Source organism: Arvicanthis niloticus, chromosome 13 (assembly GCF_011762505.2).
Source record: "Arvicanthis niloticus isolate mArvNil1 chromosome 13, mArvNil1.pat.X, whole genome shotgun sequence".
Classification (NCBI taxonomy): domain Eukaryota; kingdom Metazoa; phylum Chordata; class Mammalia; order Rodentia; family Muridae; genus Arvicanthis; species Arvicanthis niloticus.
This window is the reverse complement of record NC_047670.1, coordinates 56,678,486-56,706,217: the sequence shown is the minus strand read 5'-3', so window position 1 is coordinate 56,706,217 and position 27,732 is coordinate 56,678,486. Positions and strand designations below refer to the sequence as shown.

At 48.4% G+C, this 27,732-nt stretch overlaps 1 protein-coding gene across 4 annotated transcripts; it reads left to right on the top strand.

The window, feature by feature from the left end:
* Window positions 1-26,757, top strand: Rangap1 (Ran GTPase activating protein 1). Of its 4 annotated transcripts, none has more exons than XM_034516775.1 (16): window positions 1-335; window positions 5,864-6,010; window positions 8,577-8,704; window positions 9,953-10,012; window positions 11,689-11,868; window positions 13,724-13,858; window positions 17,691-17,849; window positions 18,527-18,640; window positions 18,942-19,041; window positions 19,128-19,212; window positions 20,278-20,467; window positions 21,270-21,389; window positions 24,529-24,631; window positions 25,443-25,531; window positions 25,615-25,736; window positions 25,908-26,757. In XM_034516775.1, exons 2-16 carry the CDS (start codon window positions 5,899-5,901, stop codon window positions 25,975-25,977), a joined length of 1,767 nt encoding a protein of 588 aa, XP_034372666.1. In that variant the 5' UTR covers window positions 1-335; window positions 5,864-5,898; the 3' UTR covers window positions 25,978-26,757. The 4 variants fall into 4 exon arrangements, with proteins under 4 accessions (XP_034372666.1, XP_076767793.1, XP_034372668.1 ...); XM_076911678.1 differs by lacking the exon at window positions 1-335 and adding an exon at window positions 724-818; XM_034516777.1 differs by lacking the exon at window positions 1-335 and adding an exon at window positions 4,733-4,938.
* The last annotated feature ends 975 nt before the right edge of the window (window positions 26,758-27,732 follow it).

Genomic DNA, 27,732 nt, shown 5'->3' with positions numbered 1-27,732 from the left:
AGCCAAGCCCGCGCCGGAGAACAGGACTTCCCTTCCCAGTAGGCCCTGCAAGCGTGCCCGGCAAAACCCCCGCTCCGGCTTGAACAAATCAAATCGAAGGAAAGAAACTGCCGGCTTTCAAAAATCCTCCTCCGCCGCCATAATCGCTGGGGATCGTGGAGCAGGTGGTGTGCACAAGCTAGACGAGCAGCCGCGGCAGCGAGGATAGGCGAGCAGACTGATCATTGGACCCGCCATACGGAGGTGCGGTGACCGGCCTGGCCCTCACGCGGGCTCTCAAGCAGTGACCGACGCGCGCGTTCCTTCCCCCCACGCGGCGGCGCCGCTAGTTTGTGGTGAGTCGGGGCCCTCACGCTCTTCCTGTCACTTGCCTGGGCCACCAGGATCCGGGTGGGGCGAAGCGATCGCCTCGTTCCTACCCTTTTGATCTCGCTGCGCCCGGCGTTGGGGTATGGGGCGCTGGGCGGCGGTGCTCCTTGTACGTTTGGGTAAACTGAGGCCTAGAGTGGGCACTAGCCACGGTTGCCTTTCTGCGGTGGCGCCTCACGTTGGCATCCATCTCACCTGGAGGCGGTGGGAAGCTGGGTGGGGCCACGCAGTCCATCGCTGCCTACCCAGTCGGCCCACGTCCGCGCGGGAAACCTGGCATGAGTCACTGCTGACGCTTTGCTGGGTCGATGGATAGCTGTGCACCTGAGGACGTCTCCCACGCGGCCGCCCAGGAGGAGAGGGCGTTTGTGTATTGACCGTTTGTGTCAGCTCCCTCGCAGGCCGTCTGCTGACCTTGGATAGCTCAATACCATCCCTCTTTTGCTTTGGTTAGTCATTCTTTAAAGTGAATGGGGGAGGACTTGTGTTTGTTTGTGTGTCTCGGTCCCACGGACTGAGATTGTGCCTCCTTTCCACCTGGAGCCCTACCACCATCACGTTTTTAATCTCATTGTCTCATCGTAGAACTGTAGGAGGTGGCTGAGTTCCAGATAGATTTTTTTACTCAGCTTCGTGTTTGTTGGGTGTCTGGCCCGTGACAGCTGGCTGAGTTGCCTATTTAACCTACCAAAGCGGACATGGCCTCCAGCTTCTCCCAGCAGTCCTTCTTGAAGTTTCCAGTCCAGGGCCTGGGCTGGCTCACTCCCCTGAAGCTCTTCACTACATAATCCAGACATTTTGGTCCTCTCCCTCTCTCCTCCCTCCCTGTCTGCATTTCTCTCTCCCTGCATATGTGAGCTCATTTTTTCTTTCTTTTCCCCCACCTCTCTGTCTCCCTTTTTTCCAAGGCTACTTTCCTTCCTTGGGACCAGTGAACTCACCAGAGGGCTGCTCCCAATAAATCTGCCTTTGTACTTTAATTTGGCTTGATCCTGACTTATTTGATCTGAGGAGAACACCTGTCAGTGTTGTCATTCTTTGCTCCCTCAAATATCAGGTCTTAATACTGGGACCCTGTTCCTGTCAAAAGCAGCTTGGTATATACTTTTAGCTGCTAGAAACCTTCCAGGGACCCCCCTGGTCACTCATACTGATACAGTCATTAGAATGTCCTTTGTGACTTGTGTCTCTTGTTATCTTTTCTCCTTTGCTCTAGCCATAGTCCTACTGGCCTTGCAGTTCCTTCTCTTCTCCCTTGAGCCTTTGTAGGAATGCTCTTCCCTCAATTTTTTTTTGCTTGGCTTGGTCTGTGATATCTTTATTGTCTTTACAGATCACACTTTTAGTCATTCTACTGTAAACCATACCTGCCCCCTCAAAAGAAACCCATCAAAAACAAAAATCACCTCCTTCCTTGACCCTTGCCTGGTTGGTTTTCTGTGGGGTTTTTTTTGTTTGTTTGTTTTTGTTTTTGTTTTTACAGTTTCAGACAGTGTCCACACTGGCCCTTAGCTCCCTTAGTAGCTGAGAATGGCCTTGAACTCCTGATCCTCCTGTCTCCCTTTCCAAGTATGAGATCATAGGTGTACCACAGCACCTGACCTTTTTGGTGTGTGCTAGAGATTGAAAACAGCCTCTCACAAAGGCTAGGCAAGAGTTCTATCACTGAACTGCCCTCCCTCACTCCCAGGTACTTTTTCACTAACATGCAAAATATTTTGGATTTCGACTATAAGCTTCAAGGCGGGGTGCGCTTCACTGTAGTTCTCCTGGTATTCCAAACAGTGTCTGGTACATGATGCTTAACTCGGTGCTTTGCCGAGTGCCTTGGCACTTCATCCTGGGCTGTAATTTATGCTTATTGATTAATAAATCAGGGTGTTTGGGGAGTAAAATAAGGAAAATGGGTAGCTGGCCAAGCCCAGAGTAAGCCTCGTATGGGCAGGATGTCTTGAGGCCCAGGACATTGGAGGGGCATTTGGTTAACACCAAAGGAATCTGGCTCTGACCTTTGTATAGCTGGATCATTATCTACATGTGGCCTGACATTCAGAATGTGCTCAGAGAATGACTTGACCGTTTCCTGTGTCTTAGTTGGTGTTCTATTGCTGTAAAAAGATGTCATTACCAAGGCTATCCTTTTTTGGTTTTTCAAGGAAGGGTTTCTCTGCATAACATCTGTGGTTGTCCTGAAACTTGCTCTGTAGACCAGGGAGGCCTTGGCTGGCTGGCTTTCTTTCTTTTTTTCTTTTTTATATAAAAGAAATTATATAATGGCGTCTTATTAGTTTCAGAGGTTTAATCCATTATCATCACATTGGGTAGCATGGTGGCATGCATGACACTAGAGCAGTAGCTGAGAGCTATATAACCTGATCTAAAGGCAGAGAGAGAATTCAAGTATACAAGCCTATGGGGACTATTATTCAAACCACACCCTGGCTACCTACCATCTTCTCTTTGGGAACATGGAGTTATCCATTCTCTCCTCTCTGGTAGTGCTGGGCCTTGAACCTGCAGCCCCCTATGCCTGATAGGTCCCTTCACTTAGCTGTATGCCAACCCTACTTTCCCTTTCTGCCAATTTGTTAACCTCCCAACTGTGGGCCACTTTGTCTCTGGTGGTGACATTATGAAATATATATTTGGTTATAGTCTACTTCCTGGCATAGACAGCACCTGTTCTAATGCTGGCTGCTGGCTCAGAGTCCCTTGGGTAGTACTAGGGGAAATGGAGGAAGTCATTAGAAAAACCTAAACAGAGTTAGAGAGCTCAGATCTATCAGCGACACCCGTGATTTAGCCAATCATGCTTATGTAACAAAGTCTATGAACCTCCAAAAGGACAAGGCTGGGAATATTGTGTACAGATATCTGTGCATGGGAGAGTCCTGGGAATATCGTGTACAGATATCTGTGCACGGGAGAGTCCTGGGAATATCGTGTACAGATATCTGTGCATGGGAGAGTCTTGGGAATATCGTGTACAGATATCTGTGCACGGGAGAGTCCTGGGAATATCGTGTACAGATATCTGTGCATGGGAGAGTCCTGGGAATATCGTGTACAGATATCTGTGCACGGGAGAGTCCTGGGAATATCGTGTACAGATATCTGTGCACGGGAGAGTCTTGGGAATATCGTGTACAGATATCTGTGCACGGGAGAGTCCTGGGAATATTGTACAGATATCTGTACAGGGGAGAGTCTTGGGAATATCATGTTTAGATATCTGTACATGGGAGAGTCTTGGAGGATGTTGGGCCTTAAGAGTGCATGGAAGCCCTGGGCTCTTTTCTCAGACCTTCCTTGTGCATTCTTTATGTTGATCTGGCTGTTCATTCCTATTCTTTAAATACCCTTTGTTTGCTGGAATGATGGCACACACCTTTAACCCCAGCACTGGGGAGTATTGTGTTCTCTATGACTTTGAGGTCATCTTGATCTACAGACTGAATTCAGCCAGCCAGACATAGACATTGAGATCCTGTAAATGAATGAAAGAATGAGTGAGTTATTTGTTGGGGGTTAAAGGTATTGTTAAATGTGAGAAGTCTGGGGTACTGTCCCCAACACATATCCATACATACACACATCCTTTATAATAAACCAGTAGATAACTTTATTTTAAAAAACAAAAACAAACAAACAGTTTTCCCTGAGTTCTATGAGTTCTAGCAAATTAATTGACCCCAAGGAGAAAGTCATGGCAACCCTAGTTCATATCCAGTAGATCAGAAGCACAGTAAACACACTAGGGTTCATGGAACATCACATGTGGGGTAGCTTTGTAGACTGGGCTCTCAACTCCTGGGATCTGAGTGTTCAGACTGAATTGGAGACAGCGTGCAGTGCCCTGCAGTCGTTAGCTACTTGCTTCATGTGTTCGATGTTAGAGGTGTGTCGTGACACACGATGGAAAGGCTGAGGTATTGTTCACACACTGATCTATTGTGATGGCAGCTCTTATGATGTAGATACCTCTGGTCTCCTAGGAACCTCTGAGGGGTTACTGTGGCAAGTGCAATCTCTGGCCAGAGTTGAAACCAGACATGCAGCGGCCTTAGCCTTGTGTGCCACCCCTTGTCATGCCAGCATGGGCAGTGGGGCATTCCTTGGGATGGATGACCTAGATCCCATAGCCATCTATGTCCTGTTTGAGGAGTGGGACCCTCAGACAGAATGCTACCAAGATGATCAGGCAGGTGCGTGACTCTTGAAGCAGCTGCTACTTTGAGACTTGACTGCCCTACAGTGGGTGTCCTGCTGGAGCAGTTTGGAGAGGAACTTGCAGGACTGATCTCTCTTCCACCTTCCAGACTATGAATTTTCTTTTTTTCTTTTCTTTTCTTTTTTTTTAAAGATTTATTTATTATATGTGATTACACTATTGCTATCTTCAGACACATCAGAAGAGGGCATCGGATCCCATTACAGATGGTTATGAGCCACCATGTGGTTGCTGGGAATTGAACTCAGGACCTCTGGAAGAGCAGTCAGTGCTCTTAGCTGCTGAGCCATCTCTCCAGCCCGACTGTGAATTTTCTAATGTCATATTCATTTCTCTTGGTGAGTTAGCTCTTGGGTTCTCCATGGCAGGAAGGGGGCTACTCCACAACTCTGACTTGAGATCTCAGGGAACACTCTACACACACTTTATGCTTGAGATATCAAACCCAGAGCCTTGAGTTTTGAGAAGAATCCTTTTTACAAAGATTTTTTTCCCCTTTGTTTGGTTTTTTGTGTGTTTGTTTTATTTGGGACCAGGTTTTACTCTATACTAGGCTGGCCTTGAACTCACAGAAATCAATCTGCTTCTGCCTCCCATGTGCTGGGATGAAAGGCATGAAACACTATTTTTTAAATAATTTTTTAAGTTTTATGTATATTAGTGTTTTGCTTGCATGTGTAAGGGAGTAGGAACCCCTGGAACAGGAATTACAGATGGTTGTGAGCTGCTATGTAGGTGCTGGGAACTGAATTAAAGTCCTGTGAAAGAGGCTCTCAATCACTGAGCTATCTCTCCAGCCCGAACCACTATATTTTTTTTAATGTGTTGAGTATGTTGCCTTGCATAAATGTCTGTACCACTTGTCTGCAGTGCCCACGGAGGCCTTAGTCAGCATAAAGATGCTGGGAATCGAACGATAGTTCTCTGCAAGAGCAACCTCTTAACCACTGAGCCTTCTTCCAAGCCCTGTAATTGTGTGTATGATACATGTGTAAGCAATGGTGTATGTGTGTGTGTATGTGTGTGTGTATGGACAAGTTTTTAATGTGTATGTGTGAGTATATGCATGTGAATGCAGGTGCCCTGAGAGGTCAGAAGTGTCTGATCTGGAGCTGAACTTAACAGGCATTTGTGGGTGATGGGAATCAGATGTAGGTTTTTTGTAAGAACAGCAAGTACTCATAACTGATGAGCCATCTCTTCAGTCTCCCTTCCATTCTCTTCCAAGAATCTTTTTTTTTTTAATGCAATTTTCTTCTTCAGTTTACAGACCTTCAGGGGAGCCCACTGTTGTAGTCATGGCCTCTGAAGACATTGCCAAACTGGCAGAGACCCTGGCCAAAACCCAGGTAGCTGGAGGACAGCTGAGTTTTAAGGGCAAGGGTCTCAAACTGAATACTGCAGAAGATGGTAAGTTTCTGGGCTGGCCGTGTGAGGGAGGGGGTGTGCCACGAATGCTTGCTAGTCCTCAGGCTTTCTGGGCTTCCTCATCTTTATCATTTGTCCTGGCAGTCAGTCTTGTGCCAAAGGTCCATTCTAACAGTGAGGTTTCTGTGACTACTACTTGAGGGGGGTGGGGGGAGATTCGTTTTCTTTGACAGGGTTTGTATGCCTCAGACTAGTCTTATACCTGTCCATCTAGCTCAGCCCCTGGCTTCAGTGCTCGTCCCATCCTAGGGCAGCTATCTTCCTTATGGCAGAGGCCTTGAGGGAGCTGCAGTAAAACAACAGTGTTGGGCCCTCATGGGAAGTTTCAGTCCTTGCAACCAGGCATCCTTGGGAGATGGAATCAGGTTCCTGTCTTCCCATTCATGACCAAGGCTTAGCTAGTACGGAGAATGCTGAATCCCTTGCTGCCTCGAAATAAAGGTATCTGCCCTCAGACCTTGTGAGGCCTCTTGGGGTTCTGGCCCAACCAGAGAAACTGGTTTGGACTTGCCAGATTGTCTCATGCACCCGTAAATTACTCCCCTCCCAAAGGGAACTTTCGAACCTTAGAACAGATTTCTCTGTGGACATCCAGCCCCTCAACTTCACTTGCTCTGTTTGGTTGGCTTTCTTGTTGTATTTTGTTGTTTTATTTTGAGATGGTCTCACTGTGTAGATGAGGCTGAGGCTGTCTATGCAGTTGAACTCATAAAGATCCTTGTGCCTCTTGAGTGCTAAGATTAAAGGCACACACCACTATACCTGACCTGTTTTGGTTTTGTTGTTGTTTTGATTTGGTTTAGAATTTTGTTTTCCAGACAGGGTTTATGTAGCCTTGGCTCTTTTCGAGGACCAGGCTAGTCTCAAACTAGCTGTGTGGCAGAGACTGGCCTTGAATCTTTTTTTTTTTTTTTTTTTTTTAAGTATAGAATAGAGTTTATTCAGGGCATGGGGAGGGGAGCCGGGAGGGTAGTAGTAGGGGAGGGGGGGAGAGAGAATAGAGGAGTAGAGGCAGGGCCATGAGCACATTGAGAGAGTCAGGAGGGGGAAGGAGTGGGGACAGGGAGAAGCAAGAGGCAAGAGAGAGCAAGAGTTCAAAAGAGAGCCTTGAACTCTTAATCCTCCTGGCTCTACAACTCTCAAGTGCTGGGATCTGTGCTATCATCTCAGTGGGAAGTGGGTGTAGCTTCTGCTGTTCTGTGAGACTAACTCATTCAAGGTTGCAGATTTCACAGATTGCAAGATTAGTGCGGTCCAGCTGAATTCCCTGCTCCCATGCTTATGAATAGTCACTGAGCTTAATTTAGTAAGTACAGACTTGCTAAAGGCAGTTTCGGGTTAGCCTGATGACCCAAGTTCAATCACTGGAACAGGTGAGAGAAGGAATTGACCCCTGCAGGTTGTTCTCTGACTTCCACATTTATGTGAACTTACACAAACACAGTAAATAAATAAATGTATGCTGTTTGTTTCCTTTCCAAGGCTTTATTCCCATTTTGCAGATTTGAAAACTGAGGACATGGTATAACTTCCTAAGGGCACAGTCACCAGTGCTTGAGGTAGGGTTGAGAAACTCAAGCTTTGAACTCAGAGTGCAGCTCAGTGATTTAATGCTTGTATACTACAAACCCTGGATTTGATGCCCAGCACTGTAGAAAGCAGACAAAGGTCCTGAGTTTGGCTTTGAAATTCCAGTGGCTAATTTTTCTATGTTGCTAGCATTATATTAGGTCACTAGGCAGGCTAGCTGACCTTAGCCTTTCAGGAACTCCTAACTTTGAGGGGAAACAAGGCACTTGGGAGATAGAATGTGAGCATCTTTTGAGAGATTTAACAAAGGACCCAAGAAATGAAGGTCACTTTATTTATCTACCTTTAATTAATTAATTTTTAATTTTTATTTATTTGGTAAGACAGGGTCTTTCTTTGTAATTCTGGTTGTCCTGTTGCTGTGTAGACCAGGCTGGCCTCAAAGTCACAGAGATCCTCTCAACGCTGCCTCCTGTGTACTGGGTTAAAGGCCTGTCACCAGGCCTGGCCCTGCGCTTCTGCCTTTAAGGCTGTTTCCTGGAACAGCCATCTGGGAAATCCAGTCTCTGACATTAGAGATGGCTCCTTCTAGAGCAAGATTAGCAAAAGGCAAAGGGATCAGCCCCAGCCATTGTCCTCAGGACTCCTGGAGAGGAGGCCTGAGCCACATGACAGCAAGAGAATCAGTCAGAATTTCAAGGTCATTCTTGACTTTATAGAAAACTTCAAAGCCAACTATGTGACATCTTGTCTTTAAAAATAACAAAAACAGAAACGAAAACCCGATTCATGTCACTAGTGTTAATCGATTAACACCACAGTGAATAGGCCTGTGCTTGCTTGGTCATAGAGGAATAGTCTGCATAGCTCTGTTCCCTCAGAAGCTGAGAGTCTGTCCAGTCCTTCTTTCTCCAGAGGTGCACGGTTCATAGCCCTTGGAGTAAATGAGTAAGGGGCTCCTGAGTTGTCCTGCTGGGTTCGTGGATGCCTAAGCCTGAGGTGTCTTCTGTTTACATAGCTAAGGATGTGATTAAGGAGATTGAAGAGTTTGATGGCCTCGAAGCTCTACGATTTGAGGGCAACACAGTGGGCGTGGAGGCGGCCAGAGTCATCGCCAAGGCCTTAGAGAAGAAGTCCGAGCTGAAGGTGAGGGTACAGCAGAGGAGGTTTGTACTAGATAAGACCTCACGTCGCCACAACCACCACTTAGGTCTGGAACCTGCCAAAGCCCTCCTGGTGGCCAAAGTTCCTCTCCATCTGACTACCTGAGAACACAAAGTTTTACCCTTTTTTCTGAAATGAGGCAATCTTCAGGTAGCATCAGGAGCACAGGGGTCTTCATTGGAGGTGGTACCCACGAAAGACAAACTCAGAGAGTCTTCTGCTCACAGTGCATGTCCCGTTCTCCCAAGGAACACGAGAATTAGCACACGCTCCTAATAGGCCACTCTTACAAATCCGCCGGTAGTGACCAGAGCCTGGGATGTGGCTTTTGCCACCAAGTTCTAAATGGCTCCTGCATTTGTGACATTTATCTGATCATTTTCACTGAACTAGCTTTTTATGTATTTTAGGGAAAAAAAATTATGTGTATGGGTATTTTGCTTGAATGTATGTGTGTACGATACATGTACCTGGCAGAGGACAGAAGAGGACCTAGGATCTCCTGGAACTGAAGCCTTAGGAAGTTGTGTTCTCTAGAAGAGCAGCCAGGGTTCCTAAATGCTGGGCCGCCTCTTCAGCCCTAAACCAGTCTTTCAAGTAATTAAAGGCGAGCACCTTTCCTCTAAAAAGGAAGTTACCAGACAATACACAAGAAAATAAAATGGAGTAGTGTGGACTTTAGCGTGATGATATTGCCATCCAACGGTTCTGTGTCTGAGTCTTGTTCTCTAGTTGTTAAAAAGCAAGTTAGTTGGTGGGCATGGTGGTGCTCCCAGCACTTGGGAGGTTGGGAAAGGATTAGGAGTTCAAGGCCGACTTCACTTAAATGTAAATAAAATATTAAATAAAATTAAAAAAAAAAAAAAGGCCAACTTCACTTACATAGCTTGAGGTTAGCTTGGCTAAGAGAGGCGGTTGTATGGACAACAGAAGGGCAAACAGTTGCAAGTGGGGTGTGACAGCCCCAGGTGGGTGTCAGGAGGGTTGGAAAGAGGGGCTTCTCCATGGTAATGCCTTTGTTTACTTCTGTGGTGTTCTGTCACCCAGAATCTTCACATACTCTTTGCTTCCGGGTCACTCTCTCTGTGGCCAAAATTGATCTAGTTCTCTGCTGAGAAAACTGAAACTAGGAAATCTAGCCTAAGCTGTCAAGGAGGCATTGCTGGTGTGAGACTTCACTTGAGGCTGCTCCTGGGTTCTCTAGCTAACACTCTTCTTCTTCATGCACAGCGATGCCACTGGAGTGACATGTTCACTGGAAGGCTTCGGTCTGAGATCCCACCAGCTCTGGTAAGGACCAGGTTGTGTTTTCCTATGGGCCCAGACACCCCCTTATACCTGTTTCCTCTGGAGAATCAGTTCAGCCTCCCAGGTGAAAACAGGGCTAGCCCAGTACCTGCCCTGTGTCCCGACAGGGGATGGGAGCAGGCGAGGATATGAAGGAGCCCACGGGGGTCGAGCCTTGGATGGGAGGAGATGCTGCTCAGCGGGCGTTCCCAAAGTCCTGGTGCCCCAGGGCCTGTTTCCTTAGGATGCCATCTGTACACAGTGTCTTGTGACTGCCCACCTTTCTTTGTTACTGTGTTACTTTCTTTGCTGTGATACTCAAGGGCCTGCAGTTCCAGATTGCAGTCCCCAGCATTTGAGCCTTAGGGAGAGGAGAGAGAACTAGCCTGGGTCTTAGCACAGAGCCTCAAGACAAAGTCACCATGGTGGTGACTGCCCCATCTCATCCTGAGGCCTTCAGTACGGCACAGTGGGGTTTCAGAAAAGCTGCCTCACCATCCTCCTGAAGAGCCAGAGCAGGGGATTCTGGTCCACTCTGTGGGGGAGCTCCAGAGAGGCGGAGTTAGTGTTAGCCAGAGCAGGGGATTCTGGTCCACTTTGGGGGAGCTCCTGAGAGGCGGAGTTAGTGTTAGCCAGAGCAGGGGATTCTGGTCCACTCTGTGGGGGAGCTCCTGAGAGGCGGAGTTAGTGTTCACCCTGGAAGGATAAGCAGGATTCAGAATGCAGGCTGAGTAAACTAGTCAGGGCAGAACAGAAAGTACAGCAGCTTTCTGGGGCCTCTTGTAATCACTTACTTGCTCGGCGTTGAAGATGTGTTGTGTCTTCACATTCCAGTCATGAAAACAGATCCTTAGGGATGTAAGTAAGAGAAAGTAAGCGAACCCTGGGGTATGTGACAGTACTGGTCCAGGGAGAGTTAGACAGTGTACAGCTGGAGCCAGACCTTCAGATGGCAATGCAACCATTGTCCTTGTTGAGTGATAGGATAATAGGAACCTTTGTGGTTGGTATAGGCAACAGCAGGCTGTCCCCTCTTGAAGTCCTGCCATTGTGGGCTACTTGCCCACTCTTATGTCTGCCCCTTTCCCCATCCCTTCTCTGGCAGAGCCACCTCTAGTCATTTTCTCCTGGTATGGCTGGGTTGTCTTCTGTACCACTCCCATGTTTCCAACAGCATTCTGCTCAGTCAGTCCTGAAGCTTGAGGTGTTTAGTGTTGACTGGCTGCCTCCTCTTCAGTGAGCTCAGTGCCATCTGCAGAGGGCCTTCCCAGATTTTCCTACTCCTGGGCCCCACTCACTCCCATTACAGTGTAGGGACATAGTAGGTAAAATCTGCTGTAAAAGCTGGTGTCTGGGCTAGCAAGGTGGCTTAGTGGGTAAAGGTGTATGCGTTTGAGTGTGAACTGTGCACACCTCAGTTCAAGCTGCATTCGGGCAATAAATGCCCTGGTGGAGAAAGAGAACCAGCTCTCAGAAGTTGTTCTCTGACCTCTATACTTGCGTTTAAGTACACATGTGCCTAGACTCAAGCACACAATATTAATAATAGTGACAGTAATATATAATTTTTAAGCCAGTAACTGCTACATTCCCACCAACTTGGGTATGACCTGTGGACAGGCAAAGAAGTAGCATCTGGTAGATGTCTGGGAGACCGAGTGAGTTCTCTCTGTGTCCAGATCTCACTAGGGGAGGGACTCATCACTGCAGGAGCACAGCTGGTGGAACTCGACCTCAGTGACAACGCATTTGGACCTGATGGAGTGCGAGGCTTCGAGGCCCTTCTCAAGAGCCCAGCCTGCTTCACCCTGCAGGAGCTCAAGCTTAACAACTGTGGCATGGGCATCGGTGGTGGCAAGGTGGGTTGGCAGTCCTGGGCGGTCCCTCCGAACATCCACATTGGGCTGTGTGTTCTGGCCCTTAGGACCACCTCTTGGGTCAGGGGCTATTGTCTGTCACTTGAGAGGAGAAAAGCAAAGCCTCAAAGACAGCAGCCTGCAGCCAGTGAGGAAAGGAGTCCAGAAGGTTAGGTTGCTAAGCAACCATTCCAAGTTCTTGAGTTGCCTTGGCAACACAGGCAGTGCTGCTGCATAACCTGCTCTGACCTGCTTGCTGTGCAGAACTTAGGGTCGCAATATCCGTGTACCAAATCTCTTGCTATTTGGAACAGCAGGCACAGCTCCAGTCACAATTGGCTTATTTCTGGACAAGGCTGTGCCTTAAATTCACCCTGTGACTACCAGCCATGCAGTGATGGAGACTGTCCTCCTTTTTCCCTCTCTTTTTGAGGTTCCATCAGACCCAGGGCTGGGACACAGCTAAGAGGGATAGGGATGTATTTATGAAGATGGCTTTGTGTACATTGCTGGTACCACCTCCATTTTCCTATAGAGTGAACAAAGGTGTGGGGGTGGGGCGAGTAGAGTTTGAGCCTTCACCAGAGGTTCCATTCTTTTTTTTCTGCCTCTTGTGGCAGTGAGGATTGAACCTAGAACCTAAAGCTCCAGCATTGAGCTAAGTCTGTATCTCCCAGGCTCCAGTCAGATCAAAAAAACCTAGAATGGGCCTTGAATTGTCCCAGGCTAAGGAGCCAGTGACCCCCTCTGTAGCGGTTGTCCTGTGTTGTTAAGGAGAGTGGCAGCAGGTTGCAGCCCTTCCCCAGGTCCCCTCCTCCCCATCTAACACCTTTGACTTTATTTAAGGGAGCTTTTTATGTTTTTGTGTTTTGGTTTTGGTTTTTCAAGATAGGGTTTTTCCATGTAGACCAGGCTGGCCTTGAACTCACAGAAAGCTGCCTGCCTCTGCCTCTGCCTCCCTCGTGCTGGGATTAAAGGCTTGTTCGTGTTTTGCTTTTGAGACAGGGTATCTTGCAGCACAGCCTCATCTCGCAACATCTAGCTGAGCATGACCTTGAAATTCAACCCTTCCTTCTCCGAAGTGCTGGCATTACGGGCATGCTGCCTGCTGCCCCTTTTCTGTGTTGTTAGGGATCAAACCCAGGGCTTTGTGCATGTAAGCACTATACCAGCCGAGCTACATCCTTAGCCAGAAATAGTTTACCTCTTCTGTTAGGCATATTGAAATGGCTTACATCATCCATTTGTACTTGGTGCTATTCATAAGTAAAAGTGACTTAGGCACAAGTATCGTCAGATGGTACAGACAGGTCTGGCAGGAACTCCCTCAGATAGAGGATAGGAGAGACACTCAAGACTCCATTCTGATTCAGAGTCTGCTGGCTTAGTGATGAGAAAGTTTCTAAGCTGGTTGGTGTTGCACATGTTGGCTGTTAATTTTTCTGGAGGTTGAGGCAGGAAGATCATTGGATGGCTGAGTTACAGCAGTGTGAGTTCAAGGCCAGCCTCAAATACATGAGACCCTATCTCAGTACAAGAGTCTGGCCTCTCATAGTCTCATTCCTTCATCTGGGAGATTGAAATCATGACAGCTTTAACCTAGCAGAACTCTGAGATAACTGGGAGTCCACACCACAGTTAGCCTAAAATCCAGCTGGCCTGTCTGCCTCTACCTGCCATAGACCCCTGCAACAAACCCCAACAAGTACATCACAAAGTATAACAGTTCTGTGACCACTGCACTATAGCAGTGTCCCCTGATCTACCCCTGGAGGAGGCGTGCTTCGCTGGAGAACAGTCGAGAGGCAGGTGGAATCGGCCTGGCCAAGGTATGCACACAGCTGTGCCTTTCCTACAGATCCTGGCAGCAGCTCTGACTGAGTGTCACCGCAAGTCCAGTGCCCAAGGCAAGCCGCTGGCCCTGAAGGTGTTTGTGGCTGGCAGAAATCGCCTGGAGAATGACGGGGCCACTGCGCTGGCAGAAGCTTTTGGGGTGAGTCGTTTCTTTCCCCTGCTGTGCCAGACAGAAAAGCCGTCATAACAGGTTGACAGGCCAGTTTGTTAGATTTTGTTGGGTTGAGATGGGGTATGTCTCTAGTCCTGGCTGGTCTGGAACTCTGTAGACCAGGCTGGCTTCAAACTTACAGAGATGTGCTTGCCTCTGTCTCCTGAGTGCTGAGATTAAAGTTGTCTGTCACCATACCTGGTGTGTTAGTCAGGGTTCTCTAGAGTCACAGAACTTATGGGTAGGGCAGTCTCTATGCAGTAAGGGAATTTGTTGATGACTTACAGTCTGTAGTCCAACAAGGTAAGCAGCAGCTGTGAATGGAAGTCCAAGGATCTGGCAGTTGCTCAGTCCCACGAGGCAAGCAGTCAAACACAAGATCATCTTCCTTATGTAGGCCTGCAGCAGAGGGCGTGGCTCAGATTAAAGGTGTGTGCCGCCACGCCTAGATTTGGATTAAAGGCGTGTACTACCTTGCCTGGGCCTAAATTTTTCATAGTCCCTGTGCCTTAAGATCAGGGTCACAGGAGAACCTTCCAATTGTTCTGGATTATAGTTCATTCCAGATATAGTCAAGTTGACAACCAGGAATAGCCACCACACCTGGCTTCTTCTTTCTTTTGGTTTTTCAAAACAGGTTTTTGGGTTTTTTGTTTTTGTTTTTTGTTTTTGTTGAGACAGGGTTTCTCTGTGTAGCTCTGACTCACTCTGTAGACCAGGCTGGCCTCGAACTTTCTCAAGTGCTGGGATTAAAGGTATGTTCCATCAACCATCCAGCTATTTGTCAAAAAAAAAAAAAAAAAAAACTATAGGTATGTGTGGGTGCCATGCCATAGTACACATGTAGAGAGAGGTCAGAGGACAGCGTGTCGGGGTTAGTTCTCTCCCTCTACTTTCTGTGAGCTCTTAGACTTGCAGAACAATGGTCTGCACCAGTGCACCATCTCACTGGCCCCGCAGCACTGTGCCAGCTTCACCTCCTGGTACCCTCTCTCCTGTCCCCAAGCTCTAGGACAGTGTACAGTGTATATATGGATGGTACTCTAGCTGTGAGGATGGGTTCTGCCCTCACTAGGAGTGGAAACATGGTCTTCATTCCCTTCTGTTCCCAGCAAATAAAGTTTCACCAGCACTGAGCAAATGGCCACAGCAGCAGCCCTGTTGTGCTCTGAGTAGGCCAGCACGGGAGCTGCCCCATAAGGACTCCTCATCCACCCTTGGTGGGAATGGTCCTTGCTGACTGTTCTCTAGGCTGGAGGGGAGCTACTTGCTTCCTCAGATAAGCCCTTCCTGGGGCCTGTACCCTCAGTCCTCTACTCTGCCTAGATTGGGTTCTTGCTCCATCCACAGTCTCGCATCCTGAGTCTGTGGTGTCAGTAGATGAAAAGCTCTTATTTCTAATGTAGCTGAACAGTATCATTTGTTCTTGGGTTTGGGGTCCTTGTTGTGGACATTTTCAAACCCACATAAACTCTGTGGTTAGTTTCATTTTCCTTTCTTTGGGGTATATTTGTGTCAGAAAACAAACTCAGGTGTTATCCCCAGGGATGCAGTCTACCTCATTTTGGCTGAAGCTTAGAAACTGGACTAGAATGGCTGACCAGTGAGCCCCTGGGTTCCTCCTGTCTTTGCCTCTGGTGCTAGGATTGCACGTGCTACCACCATGCCATGCCCTGGCATCTTCATGTGGATCCTATGAGTAGAACTCAGGTCCTCATATTTGCAAGACAAGCACTTGATTGACTGAGCCTATGTTTGGGTTTTGTGGGTACTGGGTCTTAAATCAGGGCTTCCTACTTTTTAGTAAGTGCTAAGGGCGTCTTTGTGTGAGGTACACAAGTCTGTCGAAGCATGGGACCTTTCCTTGAAAATTTGAGGGTAACGAGGTACAGCCCTCATGTGGAAAAGGACTGCATCTAGGAGGATGCAGAAAGTCTTCCCAGGTGTACAAGCTAGTTTTTGTCAGATTGATACGACCTAGAAGAATTACATGGTAAGAGGGTTTGGGGTTTGCATATGAGTGCAGGTGTCAGAGGCCACAAGCCTTGGGTCACCCTTGCACTGTAGTTCAAGGCAATTGGGAGCTGCCCAACGTGGATGTTAGGGAATGAAGTCAGGGTTTCTACAAGAGCAATGTGTGCTCTTAGCCACGGAGCCATTTCTCCACTGCCAGGCAAGGTGGCACACACTTTGAATCCCAGCATTTGGAAGGCAGAGGCAGGCAGAACTCTTGCGTTCAAGGCCAGCCTGGTCTACAGAGGGAATTCCAGGACAACATAGAGAAACATTGTCTCAAAAAACAAACAACAAAAAACCCTTTCTTTTTAAACTATCTTGTGTGCTGGTGTTTTGCCTGCATGGTGTATGTCTACTGTATGTATGCCTCATGCCTGTGGGGCAGAGGAGAGCACCTCTTTCAGAACTGGAGTTTCAGATAGTTGTGAGCCACCATGTGGGTGCTGGGAATTGAACCTCAGATGGTCTGGAAAAACAGCTACTATTCTTAAACTCTGAGCCATTTCTCCTGCCTCTTTTTCTTTCTCCTCCCCACAACTCCCTAGAGAGGCTTTCTCTGTAGACCTCACTATCCTGGCACTTGCTCTGTAGACCAGGCTGGCCTCAAACTTATGGGGATCTGCTTGCTTCTGCCTCCTAAGTGCCAGGCTCTCCAGCGGATTTTTTTTTTTTTTTTTTAAGACCGTGTCTCATTATGTAGGGCTGGCCTCAGACTCCAGAGATTTGCCTCCCAAGGGCTGGGATTAAAAGCACGTGTCACCATGCCTGGCCCCCTTTCCTAAGTTGCTTTTGGTTGGTTATTTATTTATTTATTTATGTTTTTCGAGACAGGGTTTCTCTGTGTAGCCCTGGCTGTCCTGGAACTCACTCTGTAGACCTGGCTGGCCTCGAACTCAGAAATCTGCCTCTGCCTCCCAAGTGCTGGGATTAAAGGCATGCGCTACCACCGCCTGGCAGTCAAAGCATTTTATAACAGCAACAGAAACAGAAGATGCTGGGAGGGGGAGTAGGGTTTGGCTTAGCAGAGGGCAGTGCTGCACTTGCTGAGTTTGCCTCCCAGTGCCTATGTCAGACAACTCACGCTGCCTGTAAGTCCAGCACCAAGGGATCCTCTTCTGGTCTCTTGGCACCTGCACTCACAGGCACAGACACAGTTCACAATAATGAGGTGTTTGTTTGTTTGTTTGTTTGTTTGTTTGTTTTAAAGAAAACGCCAGTGGGATTGTAGCCCAACATGAGCACACTCAAGGCTGTAGTTTGGAGTCTGTGAGATAAATAGAAATGTCAGCAAATGGGGAAATAGTGGTACTCAAAAGCAGAGAGGATCGGCAGTGGTGGCGCACGCCTTTAATCCCAGCACTTAGAGGCAGAGGCAGGTGGATTTCTGAGTTCGAGGCCAGCCTGGTCTACAGAGTGAGTTCCAGGACAGCCAGGACTGCACAGAGAAACCCTGTCTCGAAAAAAAAAAAAAAAGAGAGAGAGGATGAGGGGTCAAAGGCCTAGAAAGGGTATGGTCTGAAAGTGAGACTGTAGCTGGATAGGAAGTCCTCAGAAAGATGAGTGGTCCTGCACATCTAGAAAAGAGCCCCACTGCTACCACACCAAGGATACCAACGAGAAACCTCCATTCTGGTTGTGAACCTGGTCAGTCTTTGGCATCTCTGGCTCCTTGTCTTCTCCCTGGATCTGATGTAGCCATATTCAAATGCTTGCCTGAAGATCTGTGCCCCGACACTGGCAGCATCTCCCACTGGGTGTCAGTGGAGCACCAGGCCACACCACTCAACTCTCTTTTGCCCCACAGATCATCGGGACTCTGGAAGAGGTCCATATGCCACAGAATGGAATTAACCACCCTGGTGTCACGGCCCTGGCCCAGGCATTTGCCATCAACCCTCTGTTGCGAGTCATCAACCTAAATGACAACACCTTCACTGAGAAGGGTGGGGTGGCCATGGCTGAGGTGAGGCGGGTGTATTGGGCCAGCATGGCTCTGCCGCTACCTTTCCATCCTCCCGTGTTGAATATCCCACAGCCCCTCTCATTTGTACAGAATAGGGTTATGTGTTACAAGGTCCCTGCAACCTAATGTTGAGTGGCCTCTAGGTGGGAAGGGCTCATGAAAGGTAAGTTATAGATGTCACAGATGCAGGTGCTAGCACCAGGTGGGAGGAGGGACTGGATCTTAGGCTTGAGCTTGCTTGTTTTGACTAAGGATAAAAGACTGGTTGATTTTGACAAGTGGTGGTGATGGGTGGTTCAGGCACCATGATTAATGGAGTGTGAGAAGTCTGCAGGCTGACAAGGAGCTTCCCTAAGTTGGTCCTTATTTGAAATGACTGAGGTTCAGGGGTATTGGAATAATGAAAGGAAAAGGAATTTGAGACCTTGTAGTATTACCCAGTCTGAAACTGTCTGTAAAGTAATAGGAAGCCATGGAGGATTTGAAGCCCTGATGTGACGGGATGTGATTAGATTTGGTTCGTGCTTTGGAAAGAACTATAACGTGGGTAGCGGTGAGCTCGAGGTTGAGCCAGGACTTCAGAGGCCAGTGGGCAGTGTGAGAACTGAGCTGAGGCTGAGGCCAGGCCAGTGTGTAAGAATGGTCACATCACCTAGACCCTTGCTCCCTCCTCTCAGACCCTGAAGACTCTGCGACAAGTGGAGGTGATCAATTTTGGAGACTGCCTGGTGCGCTCTAAGGGCGCGGTTGCCATCGCAGATGCTGTTCGTGGGGGCCTGCCCAAGCTGAAGGTGCCAGCTTTTCCTCCTGCTTGTGTGTTGTGTGTATGGGGGTGGGGGTCGGGGGGAGGTAGTGAGTTCGTAAAGGGTCTGGTGTGAAGGAGGGTGGGCTAGGTCTCAGCCTTCTCACTTTGGTATAAACATGTCAAGTACTTTGCACTGGGTTCGTGTATTGTTTTTGTTTTTCTTCAACCCCCAATGCCAAAGGCAGGAGACCAAGCCTGCTTCACTGTTGAAGGAGAAGCTGACGAGAACAGGACTTGTCTCTTGGCCCAGGTTTGACATGCCTCTCTACTGTTCCTTTTGCTCTTAGGAGCTGAACCTGTCGTTCTGTGAAATCAAGAGAGATGCTGCCCTGGTTGTTGCTGAAGCTGTGGCTGACAAGGCTGAGCTGGAGAAGCTGGACCTCAATGGTAAGTTGTGGGGCCAGCCTCAGCTCACCTCTGGGCAGCTGGCCCCAGCACTGTCCTCCCTGACATTCCTTTCCTTCCTGGATCAGGCAATGCCCTGGGAGAAGAGGGCTGTGAACAACTTCAGGAGGTGCTGGACAGCTTCAATATGGCCAAGGTGCTGGCATCCCTCAGGTAGGGAACTCTGGGAAGGTGGCTCCAGAGGCCAAGGGTCAGGCCTGCTCTTCACATATTTCTTGGCTTTTTTGTTTGTTTTTTGTTTTGTTGTTTGAGACAGGGTTTCTCTGTGTAGTCCTGGCTGACCTGGACTTACTCTGTAGACCAGGCTGGCCTCGAACTCAGAAATCCACCTGCCTCTGCCTCCCAAGTGCTGGGATTAAAGGCGTGCGCCACCACTGCCCGGCTCACTTATTTCTCTTTGGTTTATCTCCTGCTACCTGCCAGCCTAGCAGCTGGCACCTTGCATTAGGTGTTGGAGGAAGGGCTAGAGGAGAGCTTTTGTGTTCAGCAGAAGACCAGCTTATAGACCTGCATGTAGGGAGGCCATGGAGGGCTGCTGTCCCCATTGTTTTGTTTTTTGAGGCAGGGTTTTAATATATGACCCTAGCTGACTTGAAAGTCAGAGAGATCCCCCTGCCTCTGCCTTCTATAACTCCCAGCAGGTCTTTGGCAGAAGCAGTAAGTGTAGGGAAGTGTGGGAGGTGCAGGCACCTGAAGGGGATGGACTCAGTTCCCAGTGGCCGATAGGAAGGAATGGAAGAGGTTGAGGCAGGCAGCACTGGAAAGTTAGTTTTGCAGTGTCATCTGCCCTGCCTCGGTCATCCCTAGAGAGGCTTCATTCTCATGTTGACACTGTGTATGTGTTCTCTGGCTGGGCCTGGGCACTCCAGTGGGAGGCAGAGCTTCAGGGGAACTAAAAGGACATCACTCTTCTGCACTCAGCCCTCTGTGGCTCCATGAGATGCAGATGGTGCTACCCCAGGCATCCAAGTCTGGTCAGATCCTAACAGGCTCCTTTACCCGCTTCCATGTGAGACTTGAGGCTCTTTGGGGACAATGACCATTTCTGATTCTTCTGTGTCTGTACCACAGGCACTATACTTAGCGGAATGAAGACTCTGGTGATCCTGCTTGCCATCCTGTGTGCAGTGCTTCTTGGCGTAGCCAGAGTCCATAGCCTCAGAGTTAGACCTCTGAGTCAACATGAGCTTCTGGGCTTTAGCTGGCTTTTCTCTACAGTGATGATGAGGGAGAGGATGAAGATGATGAGGAAGAAGGAGAAGAGGATGAAGAGGATGATGAGGAGGAAGAGGATGAGGATGAAGAGGAGGAGGAGGAGGAAGAAGAAGAAGAGGAAGAGCCACCGCAGCGAGGGTCAGGAGAGGAGCCAGCTACACCCTCAAGGAAGATCCTGGACCCTAACAGTGGAGTGAGTTTGTTATTTGCTGGGAACAGAGTCCTGGGGTATAGCTAGCATCTGTTTAAGTCCAGTAAATACAAAGGCCGGCTGGTTCTCAGATTATTCCAGGAGGGACCTTATTGTTTGAGAGTTTGCCAGAATGTAACTGCACTCGTGTGCTTGTTTATTTCATGTAGAAATAAACTCTGACACCAAAAATTATGCAGTGCTGAACATGACTCATGCCTTTCACCCTAGCCTTAGAAGAATGATGCAGAAGGATTGCCGAAAAGTTTTGGGGCTACCCAGGGCTACATAGTTCATCTTTTCTCCTCCCCGCTATGGGTTATCCTGGTGGCTCTTGGGGCAGTCAAGAGCTGCGGCTGGGGTTGACATTGACTTGGGTTAGTTGCTTGACCCCACTGCCACATGTTGGTTCATTGTGTCTCAGTTTCTGAACTACAACTGGAGTCCAGCTAGAACTCACACGCCTATGGAGCAGGGCTGCTCTCCTGTGCTCTGGGAGCAGCTGACTGACAGAGTGCCTCTCAGGGTTAGGTTTCCCTGGTACTTGCTAGCAGCAAGCACTGACCCAGGCACCTGTCTTGTTTGCATGGCAAAACTCCACTTTGAGTGCTAAGGCTAAAGTTATGCTGACTTTTACCCAAACCTTGAGAATACCTGGGGACCTGTGACTGAGTAAGAGCTAATTCTGGACCTAGACTGTAGAGCTGGCTGGAGTGAGGAGGCTGTTGGTGTGGGAACGGGCACGGCCAGGTCGAGGGATCTGGGGTTTGGAATCTACAGAGCCCCTGTGTCACCTGTTTCTCAGGAGCCAGCTCCCGTGCTGTCCTCCCCGCCTCCCACAGACCTCTCCACCTTCCTGTCATTCCCCTCCCCAGAGAAGCTGCTGCGGCTGGGTCCCAAGGTCTCGGTGCTGATAGTCCAACAGGTAAGAGCACTCCCAGCCTCCCAGCCCCTTTGTAAAAATTCGGTTGGTCAGTGAGCTGTAGTGTCAGAAGTGTCCGTGTCCTAGCAAAGACACACTTACGAATGCCCAGTGTGTGTTCCATGAGCTCTGAGCTCTGCCTGCCTAGCTGCTTCTGGAGCAAACCCCTTTTCCCGGCTATCTGCAGCTCCAACCAGCCTCACGTGATGTCATGCATTCAGGGAGGAGCAGTCCTTAACCTTATACTGAAGCAGTTTCTGTTACTCTGGCAAGCTGAAATGGAGATCACACAAGTCCTTAGTTGGTTTTTTTGTTTGTTTGGTTTTGGTTTTTAGCCTTTTTCTTCCTTTTTCTTTTTTTAAGGAAAAAAAAAAAAAGCATTAAATTTTGCCAGGCACACACGTTTAAGTTTAGCCTGGGGAGGCAGAGGCAGGTGAACTATGAGTTCGAGGCCGGTTTGGTCTACATAAAGATTTCCAGGCCAGCTGGGGATACATAGTGAGACCCTGGTCAATAAATTACAACAACCACAACAAAAAAATTCTTTTATTTTGTATGTCTGTGGAGGTCAGAGGACAACTTGCAGAAGAAGTTGGTTTTCATCTGCTGACTATCAAACTTGGGTCTTTAGGCTTGGTGTCTAGTGTTAGATTTGAAGATGGCAGCCGTTCCCTCAGGCTGTTAGTAGTGTTAGAGTAAGATGACCACTCCCTGCATATTGACTGTCTTGGCCCACCCACTCCCAGTAAAGACACAGAGACTCAGTATATACAGCTCGGGCTGTTTGCCAGCTAGAGCCTATAAACTAGTCAGCGCCGCCTGAACTAGTTCTTGTTTGCTGCCTAGTCAGTCACCCAAGGTCCCTCTGCAGCGGGGCATCCGTCTTCAGCCTACAGGCCTTTCTGTGAAGCGGGAAATACGAAGGTCTGTCCTCCTTTGACTCTGCAGAGTAGGTCAGTCAACTTCCCAGTGTCCTGTTTGTCCACTGCGTGCTGTCAGCAGTCGAGGCAAGGGCAGTTTGTTGCCTGGTGGCTAGCTTTGTCATGCTTGAGGCAGATGCCATATAGAGGTTCTTCAATGCCCGTCTTTGAATTTGTGCTGGGGATGCTGCTGACCTTAGAAAGCATTGTGAGCTTCTTCACTCTGGAAAGGCATCTCTCATAGATCCATCATTTCTAATAAATGTGTAATTACAGAATCAGCCTTCTCAGCACTCACGGCAGAAGAAGCCCTTTGAAATTTTGAATAGGTATCAGTTGTATAATGTATTAACACATGCACATGCCTTAATTTACAAAATGAAAGACAAGTTATTGTATGGCATTGCTCTAATGTGTCATCAAACAAAATCTGTATTCTTAATTCAGGATAAAGCATCTCAGGTGCCACTCTGCTTTCTCCTTCAGAGTGGCCTGATAGGCTTTAGATTAGATTCCTCTGAAGACTTATTCTGGCTTAAAGGATTCTCTGATTTTTGTTTTATTGTTTGTAACATGAATTTCTTTAGCCCCTTTTTTTCTTTTAAGATTTTATGTGCTCTGTTTCCAAGCACATCAGGAAGAGGGAATCAGATCATTTATAGATGGTCATAGGCTACCATGTGGTTGCTGGGAATTGAACTGAGGACCTCTGGAAGAACAGTCAGTGTTTCTAACCCTCCAGCCCTAATCTGATCTTTTTTTTTTTTTTTTTTTTTTTTCTTTGTTTTTCGAGACAGGGTTTCTCTGTGTAGTCCTGGCTGTCCTGGAACTCACTCTGTAGACCAGGCTGGCCTCGAACTCAGAAATCTGCCTGCCTCTGCCTCCCAAGTGCTGGGATTAAAGGTGTGCGCCACCACTGCCCAGCTAGTCTGATCTTTCTTAAAGAGGATATATGTAATTGCAACTGGAAATATTTGTATGCTGATAATTGAAACAAAATTATATGTTGTCCTCTGACATAGTCTCTTTTTTTTATTGTTTTTTTTTTTTTAAGATTTATTTATTATATATGAGTACACTGTAGCTGTCTTCAGACTCACCAGAAGAGGGCATCAGATCTCATTACAGATGGTTGTGAGCCACCATGTGGTTGCTGGGATTTGAACTCAGGACCTCTAGAAGAGCAGTCAGTGCTCTTAACCACTGAGCCATCTCTCCAGCCCCTCATTTTTTTTAAGACAGAAAATATTTTCATTTTTCTCTCTCCTTCCTTCAGAGACTTTATTTTTAAACTATTTCTTTCTATGCTTTCTTATACACAGTTTCTTTCTTCCTTCCTTCCTTCCTCCCTCTCTCTCTCTCTCTCTCTCTCTCTCTTTCTTTTTCTTTAACTATTTTCAAACTTATTACCAGTTCAGAAGTTTGGGGCTTCTCAGTCACACTGGAGCTCCAGGAAGACATTCCTATTGCCCTGTGAGGTGCAGGCTCCTCAGGCCAGCACATGTGGATGCTGGCCCCCAGCTGGGAAGTTGCAGGGTCTGTGCTAAAACAGGTACTCCTCAAGCTGGCGTGTGTTCCTGTGGGCTTCAGTGGGCTGTGTACCCGCTGGCTTTGCCATAGCCTAGAAATATACTGAGCTGGCTTGCTCAGTCTAAGAAACCCTCTTCCCAGCTACTTAAATGGCTTTGGTGCCTCCTTCTGCCTAATACCTGAATCTGCCTATGTAAAGATTTCTAGCTACCATGTTGAATGTCAAATTCTGTCAGACTATTTGACCCGCCAGCTCCAATAAATACACAGATGTATTACTGTTGATGATACCTCAGACCTTGGCTTATGCTATTTCCTAACTAAATCATGTAACTAGATTAGTCCTCTCCCAGCCTGATTCTTTCCCAGAGTTCATACCTCTGCCTAGAAATCTTGCCTTTTCTTTCCTGCCTCCGCTGTGTGCTGTCAGCTCTGTAGAGAATGCCTTAGGCAGGTGAGGAAGGACACACACCTTCACACAGTGTACAAAGATGTTACCCCAGCACCTGGGAAAAACGGTATTTAGCTCACTTGCTGCTTATAACCTGTTGTGGCCAGGTTTTCACCAGACCTATCCTTGCCACATGCCACGTCACACCCCCTAATATTGCCAGGGTCTTCTGCAGCTATTTGGTATGAAGTCAGAGCCTCAGGGCTCTGGTGTCTAACCAGCCATTATGTCTTGTCCTCAGACAGATACCTCCGACCCTGAGAAGGTTGTTTCAGCCTTCCTGAAAGTAGCATCTGTGTTCAGGGACGAAGCCTCAGTAAAGACAGCAGTGCTGGATGCCATCGGTAAGGGGAGAGGGGCAGGACTGGTAGGACTGGATGCTCTCCTGCATCCTGCACAGGAGAACTTCCTAAAGCATAGGTTGTATATAGTTAGAACTTAGGCCAGGTAGGGTCAGGGCAGGACACTGCCTATCTTTAAAAGCCAGATAGTCAAATCTGTAAGGCCCTGTGAGTTCTCCTGTCAGGCAGGCCTTTGTGTCTCTGTGAGAGACTCTGCACATGTGGTCACAAAAATAAGACACCTGCTCTTTCATAACATCTCCAAGTACTACCTGTCCCCGTGTCATTGTTACCAGTCCAACTCTGTCACCTTCTACCTGTCACCTCTGTTAGAGCCTCCAGGCATGTCAAGTTTGGCCAGGCAGAAGAAAGAGGAAGGCCCAGGGAAGGACTAGGTCATGGCAAGAGAAAAGGAGCAGAGACACACGTCTTCCTAGGCTGTGCGCTCTGTGGTCAGGGGCTGGTCACTGGGGAACTGGGAACATTTACAGATACGAGAGACTTACCTTCTTTTCTCCTTTTCTCAACTAATATCTAAAACCTCCCCAAGTGGTTTGCATTACTCTGGCTCCATGTGCAAGCTGTAGAGAATGGTACTGTCATCACACCCATTTTATAAGAAGCTAGGTGGGGAAGGCGTTCCAGCTGGTAAACTGAGCCTTCCATTGGTTCCAGTACTCTGACCCCAGTCAGGTGTACCTGCATCCTCTTCAGTTTCTACCTCTTGACAGGGCCAAAGGCAGGGGCTCTGGATACCCTTATGTCTAAACCTCTCCTGCCCTACTTACTACCACAGTCCATCTCTGCCCCACAGATGCCCTCATGAAGAAGGCCTTCAGCTCCTCCTCTTTCAGTTCCAACACCTTCCTCACCAGGTTGCTCATCCACATGGGTCTGCTCAAGGTGAGGCTCCCGTCACTGTGGGTCACTGAGGTAGGAGACAGGGCTCACCGGTGACCTTGGAGCTTACCCACCTTTATTTGCAGAGTGAAGACAAGATCAAGGCCATTCCCAACCTGCATGGCCCCCTGATGGTGTTGAACCACGTGGTGCAGCAGGACTATTTCCCCAAGGCTCTTGTACCCCTGCTGTTGGCGTTTGTGACAAAGTGAGTAGTGAGGGCTCATGGGTGGGTCAGTCCCAAGAGTCCCAGTCCAGCCCCCATGCGAAGGCCAGAGGTCCTAACTTCCCAGCAGAGGACGCAGGCCCTTCTCACCATGGAGCTCCCTCCCAGGATCCTGAGATGTTGGTAGCACTCACTGAGCTGTCTTCTCCACAGGCCCAATGGCGCACTGGAATCCTGCTCCTTTGCTCGCCACAATCTGCTGCAGACACTATACAGCATCTAGATTTAAAGCCAGCTTCTTGTCCCTCGCCCTGCCCCAGTGACTGGGGGACTTGGATGGACTGAGCTCAGCCAGCATCTCCATTGGATAGGATTTTGACCAGAGGCAGGGGAGGGTCTTGTCTCACATGTCATATTGGTCCTTTGATACTGTGTCGGTTTGGTGTGTGTGTGGGTATGTACTTCCTTCTGGATTGCACATCTTCATCTCCCTGCTGGACTAACCCAGGTCCACTGTAGGGTATTGATGCCCGGGGGAAGGGCTGACAGCTGCTTTGTTATTAAACTTAGGCCAATTTAGCCATAGGCCCCGTTGGCTGTCCTGCTTGCCCTGCCTTCCTGTCCCACCAAAGCCTGGGGAATTATTGTGTGCTGTGTCCTGCTGTGTCCATAATGCCTATGGTACAGAGACTGTCAGAAATGGGCTGTCATTAGAAAGTGAAACTCTGGCCTTAACCATGGGGCTTGGAGCAGCAGCCAGGGGCTAACCCCAAATAGCTGAGGAGTGGGAATTGCCTGTGGTTCCCTGGCTCTTGGACCCAGTGGAAGAAGCACCTTGGCTGGCCCAGCCCTGTTCTTCATCCTGGGGAGGGAAGGGCAGGTCCCCTCATGCCTGAACTATGTGTTTATGGCCTACTCTTCTGAGTTTTCTGAGACAGGAGCTGGATGGGAGATGCCCTGTGACTTCCCAAAGTGGCTGCTCGGCCACCTCCTATTTCCCATTGTGTTGTGTGTCTGGGCTGTGCCTGGGAGCTTCACAAATAAAAGTCACCTGTGGTAGTTACAGAGGCCCAGAAGCTTCTTTCATCAAAAGTGGGGACAGCTCAGGACTCGGACAGTGGTTGGGAGTTAGGACAACTTGAGTGAGCATTAAGAACCTGAGTTCAGGTCTCCAAGAGCAATGTGCAAAGTGGAAGGACCATGTACATGCATACATTGCATACATACACAAAGTGTAGCATAGGGAGGCCTTATGGCAGTGTCCTGTCTCAGTCAGAGGGGCAGTCTCTATCTCCCCTGGGGCCTCATTGCTTCCTCTGCTCTGAATGGTATGGGGCAGGCATCTCCCTGTGAGCTGCAGTGTTAAGTTGGTTCCAGTTCTGCAGGCTTGCCCTTGAGCTCCCAGTCCAGCCTGGAGACTTCAAAGTAGTGTCCCAATGTGTGAACAGCAGGCAGTGAGGAGGGAAACCTTCAAGTACTGAAGATGGCATGTGACAGAGAAGATGAGGTAAGAGGCCTGCTTACCTTCCAGTAAGTGACATGAGGCTGATTCTTCCATGTCTCCTTTACCTCAGACAAGAGCTCATCCTACCTCCCAGCAGGCTGTCACAGTAACTGATTCTGCTCTGAGTGGTGCTCTCAGCTCGGCCTTGTTTTGCTGGTGGAAAGATGGCTCAGCACACTTACTGCTCTGGAATACCCACAGTTGAGTTCCTGACACCCATATGGTGGCTCACATTAACTATCCATACCTCCAGTTCCAGGGGATTGAAGTACAGTACCCACAGGGTGGCTCATAACTCTTAACTCCAAGATCTGACACCCTCACGTAAGCGTACATGTAGCCAAGACACCAACCAATGCACTGGGAAAGCTCATTACGCTGGCAGTTGAGTGTACCCATAACTCTAGTGTTAGGGTCTTTGAACCCAAGTCCTCTGGAAAAGCAGTCAATGCTCTTAACCATTAAGCCATCTCTCCAGCCACAAAGCGTCTAGTTTTGTTTCTCAAGACAGGGTTTTTCTGTATAGCCTTAGCT